At 43.7% G+C, this 12,500-nt stretch overlaps 2 protein-coding genes across 5 annotated transcripts in view; one reads left to right on the forward strand and one right to left on the reverse strand.

The window, feature by feature from the left end:
* kdm7aa (lysine (K)-specific demethylase 7Aa) overlaps window positions 1-8,179 on the forward strand; it is an 18,224-nt gene extending 10,045 nt beyond the window's left edge. For 2 of the 4 annotated variants that reach the window (XM_058416705.1, XM_058416703.1), the window contains exons 10-18: window positions 243-334; window positions 464-559; window positions 783-1,025; window positions 1,209-1,336; window positions 1,449-1,594; window positions 6,150-6,223; window positions 6,435-6,532; window positions 6,697-6,881; window positions 7,714-8,179. In XM_058416705.1, the coding sequence (XP_058272688.1) occupies window positions 243-334; window positions 464-559; window positions 783-1,025; window positions 1,209-1,336; window positions 1,449-1,594; window positions 6,150-6,223; window positions 6,435-6,532; window positions 6,697-6,881; window positions 7,714-7,802 (1,151 nt within the window). In that variant the 3' untranslated portion in view covers window positions 7,803-8,179. The remainder of the gene's footprint in view (window positions 1-242; window positions 335-463; window positions 560-782; window positions 1,026-1,208; window positions 1,337-1,448; window positions 1,595-6,149; window positions 6,224-6,434; window positions 6,533-6,696; window positions 6,882-7,713) is intronic. The other 2 variants (XM_058416706.1, XM_058416704.1) reach the window with 1 other exon arrangement.
* Window positions 8,180-11,415: 3,236 nt separating this feature from the next.
* The window catches only part of ndufb2 (NADH:ubiquinone oxidoreductase subunit B2), a 10,539-nt gene continuing 9,454 nt past the window's right edge, over window positions 11,416-12,500 (reverse strand). The window contains exon 3 of the mRNA XM_058416707.1: window positions 11,416-11,684. Coding sequence (XP_058272690.1) covers window positions 11,613-11,684 — 72 coding nt within the window. The 3' untranslated portion in view covers window positions 11,416-11,612. The remainder of the gene's footprint in view (window positions 11,685-12,500) is intronic.

Consider the following 12,500-nt stretch of genomic DNA (forward strand, 5'->3'; position numbering starts at 1 on the left):
TCACATCACACAAGCAGCTCGAAGTCTCTTGATGTTTTCCTTCTGAAGCTACAGCGGAGACGGCGACCTCCTCATCACCGGATACCGCCGTTTTTACTTCATCTGCATTACTGAGAAGAATCAATCAAATCGAGAGAGACAGCTACGCTAGTGTGTTAGCTGATACTCGCTAGGAGTCAGGAGAGCTGCTTTGATTAGTGTGGTGTTCATTCTGTAACCTGTGTGTGTGTGTGTGTTGGCAGAGCTGCGAGAGGAGAAGCGTCAGCCTCAGGAGTATCTGGTAGAAGGAGTGAAAGCTTTAATCTCTGCCCTGAAGACCTGGCTGAGGAGGGAGGTAAAGTCTCTCTGCATGTTTATTCTTAGCGAGCGTTCTGGTTAATTTCTCGGCTCTGGAAGTGATGTGTTATATTACACCTGACCGAACGGAATGAATATCCTGCACCGGATCTGTGTGTGTTTCTAGTTAATGGCAACAAACAGCGAGATTCCGGACCACATCCGGCCGAGCCTCCTGATCAAGGATCTGAGCAGGGAGATCCGTCACCTGGAGGTGCAGGAGGTACAGCATACCTGAGAGAGAGAGAGAGAGAGAGAGAGAGAGAGAGAGCGTGTGTGTGTGTGTGTGTGTCTGTGTGTGTGTGGGTTTGAAGATAATAATAATAATAATAATAATAATAATAATAATAATAAAAAACATGTAACTCAGAAGGGGGCGTGTCCTAATATATCAAGGTGGGGTTATGTTAGCCATTCAGTTAATGATGACCTCACTGACTTCACAGGAGGATCCGAGTAAATCTCAGGGAAACCTAGACAGCACATCCGCTCGCTCCTCACTCGAGAGACGACACCATGCGCAACGGGTTGCTCGGCGACTCAGACCCCATCACCACCATCATCATCATCATCATCTTCAACACCAGCATCAACATCAACATGAGCCCAGACTCCGGTCTAACCTGGACATCCTGGAGCTGCACACTCGGGAAGTACTGAAGAGGCTGGAGGTCGGCCCTCTGGAGGAAGTGAGAACACGTTGAAAAATTTCACAAATGCGTCGCGCACACACACACACACACACTTGATAGACGATGACATCATGATTTGAGTTCAGTTCTGATCACACAACTCCGATCAAATCAGTTACAAGTGCAGCACTCTTTATTTTCCTCTTCGTTTTCATTAAATTCTTCACTTTCTTATCTCAGCAGGACTCTGACATGAGCTCCAAGGTCAACAGGAAGTTTAAGAAGGTTGTCCAGCCCTCTGCTGTACCAGTCGACGGTAACCATGACAACGCTCTGCGGCTGGTGCTGTGTAACGGCAGGATTGTGTGGTACGGTTTTAATACCCCGTCATTATGTTATATCATGAAATGATTATATATGGTGTGTGTAATAATAACGTGTGTGTGTGTGTGTGTGTGTGTGCGCGCACTTTATTCATAGTGAGAGGCTGCGTCTTGGGAACATAGCTCTGAAAGCCGAGAAAGACGAGACATCGCCATGCCAACAGCATCACGTTAGACCAGAAAAGCCATCGTCATGCCAACAAGAGAAAGTGAAAGTGGAGGCGGGTCAGATCACTCGTCATGGTGAGTCACTTCATCCTCCTCACTTACATCATGAAGACCAGGAAGAACATTGTCCAGATTAAGATTATCCAGAAGGTTCTGTTTATTTAGTGGATAAATTTAACGTACACAGTTTCATCCTCACACTGACCTTCACCATCAAACACCAGTCTTCATCCTCACACTGACCTTCACCATCAAACACCAGTCTTCATCCTCACACTGACCTTCACCATCAAACACCAGTCTTCATCCTCACACTGACCTTCACCATCAAACACCAGCATTATCATCCTCACACTGACCTTCACCATCAAACACCAGTCTTCATCCTCACACTGACCTTCACCATCAAACACCAGCATTATCATCCTCACACTGACCTTCACCATCAAACACCAGCATTATCATCCTCACACACTGACCTTCACCATCAAACACCAGCATTATCATCCTCACACACTGACCTTCACCATCAAACACCAGTCTTCATCCTCACACTGACCTTCACCATCAAACACCAGCATTATCATCCTCACACACTGACCTTCACCATCAAACACCAGCATTATCATCCTCACACACTGACCTTCACCATCAAACACCAGTCTTCATCCTCACACTGACCTTCACCATCAAACACCAGCATTATCATCCTCACACTGACCTTCACCATCAAACACCAGCATTATCATCCTCACACTGACCTTCACCATCAAACACCAGCATTATCATCCTCACACTGACCTTCACCATCAAACACCAGCATTATCATCCTCACACTGACCTTCACCATCAAACACCAGCATTATCATCCTCACACTGACCTTCACCATCAAACACCAGTCTTCATCCTCACACTGACCTTCACCATCAAACACCAGTCTTCATCCTCACACTGACCTTCACCATCAAACACCAGTCTTCATCCTCACACTGACCTTCACCATCAAACACCAGTCTTCATCCTCACACTGACCTTCACCATCAAACACCAGCATTATCATCCTCACACTGACCTTCACCATCAAACACCAGCATTATCATCCTCACACACTGACCTTCACCATCAAACACCAGTCTTCATCCTCACACTGACCTTCACCATCAAACACCAGTCTTCATCCTCACACTGACATTCACCATCAAACACCAGCATTATCATCCTCACACACTGACCTTCACCATCAAACACCAGTCTTCATCCTCACACTGACCTTCACCATCAAACACCAGTCTTCATCCTCACACTGACCTTCACCATCAAACACCAGCATTATCATCCTCACACTGACCTTCACCATCAAACACCAGCATTATCATCCTCACACTGACCTTCACCATCAAACACCAGTCTTCATCCTCACACTGACCTTCACCATCAAACACCAGTCTTCATCCTCACACTGACCTTCACCATCAAACACCAGCATTATCATCCTCACACTGACCTTCACCATCAAACACCAGCATTATCATCCTCACACTGACCTTCACCATCAAACACCAGCATTATCATCCTCACACTGACCTTCACCATCAAACACCAGCATTATCATCCTCACACTGACCTTCACCATCAAACACCAGCATTATCATCCTCACACTGACCTTCACCATCAAACACCAGTCTTCATATTCACACTGACCTTCACCATCAAACACCAGTCTTCATCCTCACACTGACATTCACCATCAAACACCAGTCTTCATCCTCACACTGACCTTCACCATCAAACACCAGTCTTCATCCTCACACTGACCTTCACCATCAAACACCAGCATTATCATCCTCACACACTGACCTTCACCATCAAACACCAGTCTTCATCCTCACACACTGACCTTCACCATCAAACACCAGCATTATCATCCTCACACACTGACCTTCACCATCAAACACCAGCATTATCATCCTCACACACTGACATTCACCATCAAACACCAGTCTTCATCCTCACACTGACCTTCACCATCAAACACCAGTCTTCATCCTCACACTGACCTTCACCATCAAACACCAGCATTATCATCCTCACACTGACCTTCACCATCAAACACCAGTCTTCATCCTCACACTGACCTTCACCATCAAACACCAGTCTTCATCCTCACACTGACCTTCACCATCAAACACCAGTCTTCATCCTCACACTGACCTTCACCATCAAACACCAGTCTTCATCCTCACACTGACCTTCACCATCAAACACCAGTCTTCATCCTCACACTGACCTTCACCATCAAACACCAGCATTATCATCCTCACACTGACCTTCACCATCAAACACCAGCATTATCATCCTCACACTGACCTTCACCATCAAACACCAGTCTTCATCCTCACACTGACCTTCACCATCAAACACCAGTCTTCATCCTCACACTGACCTTCACCATCAAACACCAGCATTATCATCCTCACACACTGACCTTCACCATCAAACACCAGTCTTCATCCTCACACACTGACCTTCACCATCAAACACCAGCATTATCATCCTCACACACTGACCTTCACCATCAAACACCAGCATTATCATCCTCACACACTGACATTCACCATCAAACACCAGTCTTCATCCTCACACTGACCTTCACCATCAAACACCAGTCTTCATCCTCACACTGACCTTCACCATCAAACACCAGTCTTCATCCTCACACTGACCTTCACCATCAAACACCAGTCTTCATCCTCACACTGACCTTCACCATCAAACACCAGCATTATCATCCTCACACTGACCTTCACCATCAAACACCAGCATTATCATCCTCACACACTGACCTTCACCATCAAACACCAGTCTTCATCCTCACACTGACCTTCACCATCAAACACCAGTCTTCATCCTCACACTGACATTCACCATCAAACACCAGCATTTTCATCCTCACACTGACCTTCACCATCAAACACCAGCATTATCATCCTCACACACTGACCTTCACCATCAAACACCAGTCTTCATCCTCACACTGACCTTCACCATCAAACACCAGTCTTCATCCTCACACTGACATTCACCATCAAACACCAGCATTATCATCCTCACACACTGACCTTCACCATCAAACACCAGTCTTCATCCTCACACTGACCTTCACCATCAAACACCAGTCTTCATCCTCACACTGACATTCACCATCAAACACCAGCATTATCATCCTCACACACTGACCTTCACCATCAAACACCAGCATTATCATCCTCACACTGACCTTCACCATCAAACACCAGTCTTCATCCTCACACTGACCTTCACCATCAAACACCAGTCTTCATCCTCACACTGACCTTCACCATCAAACACCAGCATTATCATCCTCACACACTGACCTTCACCATCAAACACCAGTCTTCATCCTCACACTGACCTTCACCATCAAACACCAGTCTTCATCCTCACACTGACCTTCACCATCAAACACCAGCATTATCATCCTCACACTGACCTTCACCATCAAACACCAGTCTTCATCCTCACACTGACCTTCACCATCAAACACCAGCATTATCATCCTCACACTGACCTTCACCATCAAACACCAGTCTTCATCCTCACACTGACCTTCACCATCAAACACCAGCATTATCATCCTCACACTGACCTTCACCATCAAACACCAGTCTTCATCCTCACACTGACCTTCACCATCAAACACCAGCATTATCATCCTCACACTGACCTTCACCATCAAACACCAGCATTATCATCCTCACACTGACCTTCACCATCAAACACCAGCATTATCATCCTCACACTGACCTTCACCATCAAACACCAGTCTTCATCCTCACACTGACCTTCACCATCAAACACCAGCATTATCATCCTCACACACTGACCTTCACCATCAAACACCAGTCTTCATCCTCACACTGACCTTCACCATCAAACACCAGTCTTCATCCTCACACTGACCTTCACCATCAAACACCAGCATTATCATCCTCACACACTGACCTTCACCATCAAACACCAGTCTTCATCCTCACACTGACCTTCACCATCAAACACCAGCATTATCATCCTCACACTGACCTTCACCATCAAACACCAGCATTATCATCCTCACACTGACCTTCACCATCAAACACCAGCATTATCATCCTCACACTGACCTTCACCATCAAACACCAGCATTATCATCCTCACACTGACCTTCACCATCAAACACCAGTCTTCATCCTCACACTGACCTTCACCATCAAACACCAGCATTATCATCCTCACACACTGACCTTCACCATCAAACACCAGTCTTCATCCTCACACTGACCTTCACCATCAAACACCAGCATTATCATCCTCACACACTGACCTTCACCATCAAACACCAGTCTTCATCCTCACACTGACCTTCACCATCAAACACCAGCATTATCATCCTCACACTGACCTTCACCATCAAACACCAGCATTATCATCCTCACACTGACCTTCACCATCAAATACCAGCGTTCCCACCATCACCATCTACCCCTCTACCCCTCACCATCTGCCATCTCTACAGAGATGTACATTGTTGTGGTTGTGACTGGACACTGGACGTGTGTGTGTGTGAACAGAACTCAGGATAAAGCTGACGAACCTCTCAGGGTTGAAGAAGGAAGAGGAGGATGAGGATGAGGAGGAAGAGGAGGTCAGTTACATATACAAGACTTTCAAAAGGCCTTGTTTAATTTCTGCAGAGTTATTACAATATATATATAAACATATGGAAATCTGTCTCTCTCTCACACTCTGTCTGTCTGTCTCTCTCTCTCTCTGTCTCTCTCTCACACTCTGTCTGTCTGTCTCTCTCTCTCTGTCTCTCTCTCACACTCTGTCTGTCTGTCTCTCTCTCTCTGCAGAAGGACAGTTCAGAATCAGGGAGCTCTGAGGATGAAGAGGAGTGTGAGATACCTAAGATGAGAAACTCAGGGAGTCAACATCACAAACCACTCAAAAGGTACAAACACACACACACACACACCATCATTCTGCTATTAAAAGTCCAGGATTCTGGATTCTGAACACCAAACATTCACCAGACACACAAACGTATGCAGTCCAGTGTGTGTGTGTATCTCTCTAAATGAAGTGTAATTAATAAGTAGTGTGTTGTGTACACAGGGAGCATCCTTCCTCCCCCAGCAGAGTGTCAGAGGGGGGCGCTGTGACTCAGGAGACGTGGTGCAGTAGCAGTAAGAGTGCAGTAGAGGAATGTTTCTACACTGACCGGTCACTCTCTCCTGCACTCCATCCATCCAAACGACACACACACAACTCCAGCCCCATCAGCAACCAGGCCACTAAAGGTGAGAGTCTGTCTGTGTGTGTGTCCGAGTGTGTGTGTGTCTGTGTGTGAGAGTGAGAGTGCATTACAGCAGTGTTGAATTCTGGATTCTGATTGGTCATGAGTTGTTGATTAATTTTTTATAACAGTAGCTGTGATATCAACTCTAATCACAGGTTTATAATAATGCACTCGTTCTCATACCATATTGTTTCTATAGTCTCCAGTGTCAGTGACTCTGTTATTATTATACTGTTATAACTGTGTTAATGCAGAGCGTGTGATCATAACATGCCATGATTTTCATTAAAGGAGCGGTGTGTAATGTTTAGACCCTGTGAGCTAAACAACAAGAAAGGTACACACCAGTGTTGTTCCTCGTTATCAAGTAGATCTACTTCTGATTTATGGTGCTTTAGGGAAAAGGGGTGTAGTTAAGCAGCATTGTTTCTCCTTGTCAGTAGATCTCCTTCATCTGATTTAGGGAAAAGGGGCGGAGTTAAGCAGCTTTGTTCCTGCTTTGTTCCTCGTTGTCAGTACTTCATCTGATTTATGGTGTTTTAGGGAAAAGGGGCGGAGTTAAGAAGCTTTGTTTCTCCTTATCAGTAGATCTACTTTATGGTGTTTTAGGGAAAAGGGTGGAGTTAAGAAGCTTTTTTTCTCTTTGTCAGTACTTCATCTGATTTATGGTGTTTTAGGGAAAAGGGGATCACTTCATCTGATTTATTATGGGCTGAATGAATACGGAATGAATGAATATTATACTAAAATATTTACATACTGCTCCTCTAAGTGTTATGATAGCATTGTTTGCTATATCACTTACCGTTACTTTAATTTGTGGTGTCTTTCAGGAAAACGTCCGAAGAAAGGCAACGCAACGTCCAAGCAGAGGCTGAGCAAGCTGATGAAGATGAGCACACACACTCGTCTGCTGTTATAACACAACAGCAACACACACTTCTCACTACCTAACACACACACACGTACCTTGCATGTTTAAGCTTCAAGGTATGTAGGAATGGCACTAGCACGCTGAAGATAGCACACATGCTCGGGGAAATTAAGTGATGAGTTTAATAAATCAGTACATTTTAAAAATGTATTTAAAAAAGAGAAAGAAAAAAGAAAGAATGAAAAGTAGCGCAGGGAAATTTGTGACGGAATCAGCCAAATGTTTCAGGAAGTGGTGTTTTTTTTTTTTAAATTATTTAATTTCTGTGAGTAGAGAGTGTCCATACCGCTAACACACACACACTTTTAATCATCGTCATGTTTTATTACAACATTAATACCTTTATACCTGAGGTTTTTTTTTTACTAAGACATCTAAGATATATGTTTAATAGTAATTCTTAAAAAAAAAAAAAAAAGATGCCAGTGTTCCCTGAGTTTGACCTCAGCTCTGCGACGGTCATTCCAGTCGTTAAGGTTCTAAGAACCTAGGGCGTGTCCGAGTCGGGATCGGAACACAGCCGGAGCGTTTCATCTCTCCAGCCAATCACAGAGCTCGGAATTGTACAATACAGTCAGCTTTTCTTTCCCTCTCCTACCTCCACATGTAACCTGTAGCAGACCTGTGTGTGTGTGTGTGTGTGTGTGTGTGTGTGTGGTTTCTCGGGCAGCTTTTCGTACGTTTCATTTCTGTAAAAAACCGACTCTCATTTCTCTACGTAACGTCGATCACTACCTTCTTCCTGTCGGCTGCGGCGTGAGCGCCGGGGGCTCGTTGCCATGGAAATGGCGCTGACCCGGCGTTAGTTCAGGGTCATTTCTAATCTGTGTGAACGTTTTTTTTTGCAAAAAACGGTGCTGAAAGCAATAATTGTACAGTGTATTGATTAGTCCATCGATTGTTTGATTTTATTTTGTACGTATTTAACCAGGTGAGATGGAAATCTGTAGCCGTGGAGAGTGTTTTCCCTTCTTTACACTGATGTGTGTGTTTTGTGTTTTTTTTGGGTGGTGTGGGTTTGGTGGGCGATGCACTGGAAGAAATTTGTAGCAAAAATTGATGAAAAGGTTGAATCGGTGTTTTTTGGGCGTTTCCCAGTCGTTCTGCTGCTTTCTGCTTTAGTTATGTTTAAAATAAAATGTAAAAGATTTTGCAGAAAGGTTTTGTAGCTGATGCTGTGGTGCTGATGTTAGCTGGGCTCACGCTTAGCTCGCTGGATTAATAAACTAGGTAGCTAGCCTCAGTCTATTTTTCTTCTTGCATGAAAAAGAGAAACGTATTTTATCAACTCGTTTCATAAAATCAGTCATCAGTATTGTTAAAGCTCCGTCTTTTCTACTAAAACATTCATACTAACAAAAGTATCAGTCCATTCTGAACAAACTATTATTAATGGAGAGCTGTTCTGTTTAAAATTGTAGAAAAAATGACAAAAGCCATGTCACTACTCGATCCGTAGAGGAAAGGATTTGTACTGCGCATGCGCGGAAATGTGCTAACATTACGTAACGTAACGACGTAACGATTCACGACAGTTTATTTATACAGTAGATATTTATAACGCTGTTCTAAAACACGATTTGTACTGCGCATGTGCGGAATCTCAGGTTTTTGTTCTGCGCATGCGCTGCCAACAACACATTATAACATTATATTGTAGTAGCATATTATATTATGGGGGGGGGCAATTCCGCACATGCGCAGTAGAAATCGTGTTTCGGATCGAGTAATGACTAAGCAACTCGTTTATTCCACCTAAAATGTTATGTAGCGGAAATTCTACGAGTTTCAAACGTGACCGGTTTAAATCTGTTCCAGTTATTTCTTAAAAAAACAAGAGCGAGGTGAAAACTGTGTGGATTTATTTTATTTTATTGTCGCTACTCTGTTAGTTAGCACGAGCCTCGTCTCTCTGAACTACAGCATTAGCCGAGTGTGTTATGGGTGAAGTTAAAGGACGAGGGCGGGGCTTAGATATAAATCACCATGACGACGGTGTTTCTCAATAAACACTACTGATTCCTGAGCTTTCACTTCACAACAGCGTTAATGAATGATGGAAAGCAAAGTTACGTATATATTTTTTTCCGGAGTATTAAAACCTCTCGTGAAAGCAGGAGGGAGAGAAGACATCATTAAAAGCATTATAAAAGAAAGAACAAAAAAAGTCGGTTTTAGTAAACAAATCGAACGCAATTTCCGGTCAACAAACGAACACGTTTCAAATAACAAAAGAAGGAAATATTTCAATTAAAAATTAGAAAACAAAAAACATAAACATCATCTCCGGTGTGTGACAGTGTGTAGTGTAGTGTAGCGTGTGATCTGGGAAACGCCCACTCATTAATTACTCCATCTCATTTGCATAACCCGTCCTACTCTACTCTTTTTTTCCTATTTTTTCCCTCTTTAAACCCCGTGTTAAATTAAAAAGGAGGAACTGAAGCACAATGTTTTCGCGACACTGGTGTTACATTGAAAGTGGTGATGATGATGATGAGAATCTGCCTTCAGGATGAAGTGAGCGTGTTTAAAGCTCAGGGAGAAACGGCGACGTGTTCATCCTGCTTCACTTCTGCGCGCGCGCGTGTGTGTGTAAATGTATTTTCTGTGTTTTTCCTGTAATTCTTTATTAACTTATTCATTTCTAAGCGATGAGGAACGACTCGTGCTTCCTGCTTCCCGGGTGTTTGTTGATCGATTTATTTTTCTTTCTTTTTTCTTTCACAATTTCTGTAAATATTTGATCTGAATATTTGTTTGCTTATTTTTTTTTGTAATTGAACGATGAATAATTTGTAATAGATTTTGTAGTAATGATGGTGAAGATTGTGTGCGTTTTGATCCGACGAGCTGGAGATGAAAGAATAAAGCCGGTGAAATTTTTTTCACATGACGAAAGAAATAAAAGAAAAAAGGCCGCTCCGAAATCGTATACGAGTCATGTGTCGTTTGCGAATGAGTCGAGTCTTTGAAATGGGTCTTAACGATGAGTCGACTCACCATGTTCAAAGAAAGGTGACCTAATTCTTTTGTTGAAAATTTGATTGTGTTGCTCTGATGCAAATTAACACACACACACACAGAGGAACTATATCCAACGTGCACGCGTGAATCTTCAATAGAATCATTTGTGATAATGATTCAGTCAATTCTAAGACGTCTGTTTAACCCATCTGTGAGATATAAACATTTAAATAGATCTCATTCCCAGTGTAAATGATGTCTCTGTTACTCAGAAGGTAACAATAAAAATTTTCTGTTGTGCAATTTATAAGATTAAAAAGATACTTCCAAGGATTCGTTTAAGATCTGAATGAATCGACTCTCCCAGATGAGTCTTCAGAACAGAAATGGAGAGAAATTAAACTCACAAGCCAACTTTCATAAGAAAGAAAGAAATCTGCTGCTTGTTGGTGATTGGTCAGAAATGTGCCCTCTGTAGTGGTGCATGATGGGATTTCTCCACACTGTAACCCTCACTAATGCATGATGGGATTTCAGAGCTCTGGATTCTGTCTGTAGAGAAGCAGATATATTTTTTTCCATTTTGAAAAACAAAATAAAAGTCCCCAGGAGAAACGACTCTCCACTCTTCTGCTCTTTGTACTTATTTATTTTAAATAGACGTGTAGGGAAAAGAAATCAGACTGGACGAGTCTCTGTACAGCAGGAGGTCAGGGTGATCTTAACACCAGCTCCAGCTGTGTAGCTCCCACACAGATCTCTCTCTCTCTCTCTCTCTCTCTCTCTCTCTCACACACACACACACAGTCACAGCTGTGCTGGATGAGGTCATCACTCATCATCAGGAGGAATTCCCAGCTCCTCGTCAGTCCAGGCGTCTGTGTCCGGCCACGGAAAATGACCCTGAGAATGAAAACACAGCGTATAATCAGTACTGTGTGTGTGTGTGAGAGAGAGAGAGAGAGTGAGTGTGAGAGAGAGAGTGTGTGTGTGTGTGTGAGAGAGTGTATCTGTGAGAAAGAGTGTGAGGGAGAGGGAGAGAGAGAGAGTGTGTGTGAAAGAGAGAGAGTGTGTCTGTGAGAAAGAGTGTGTGTGTGAGGGAGAGGGGGAGAGAGAGAGAGAGTGTGTGTTTGTGTGAGAGTGTGTGCGTGCGTGTGTGTGAAAGAGAGAGAGTGTGTCTGAGAAAGAGTGTGTGTGTGAGGGAAAGAGAGAGAGAGGGAGAGAGTGAGTGTGTGTGTGAGAGAGAGAGTGTGTGTGTGTGTGTGAAAGAGTGTATCTGTGAGAGTGTGAGGGAGAGAGAGAGTGTGTGTGTGTGTGTGTGTGTGTGAGAAAGAGAGAGAGAGTGTGTGAGAGTGTGTGTGTGAAAGAGAGAGAGTGTCTGAGAAAGAGTGTGTGTGTGTGACTGTGTGAAAGTGTGTGTGACTGTGTGAGTGTGTGACTGTGTGAGTGTGTGTGTGACTGTGTGAGTGTGTGTGTGACTGTGTGAGTGTGTGTGTGACTGTGTGAGTGTGTGTGTGTGTGTGTGTGACTGTGTGAGTGTGTGTGTGTGTGTGACTGTGTGAGTGTGTGTGTGTGACTGTGTGAGTGTGTGTGTGTGACTGTGTGAGTGTGTGTGTGTGACTGTGTGAGTGTGTGTGTGTGTGTGTGTGACTGTGTGAGTGTGTGTGTGTGTGTGTGTGACTGTGTGAGAGTGTGTGTGACTGTGTGAGAGTGTGTGTG

The sequence above is a fragment of the Hemibagrus wyckioides genome, linkage group LG19, assembly GCF_019097595.1.
Source record: "Hemibagrus wyckioides isolate EC202008001 linkage group LG19, SWU_Hwy_1.0, whole genome shotgun sequence".
NCBI classification, from domain to species: domain Eukaryota; kingdom Metazoa; phylum Chordata; class Actinopteri; order Siluriformes; family Bagridae; genus Hemibagrus; species Hemibagrus wyckioides.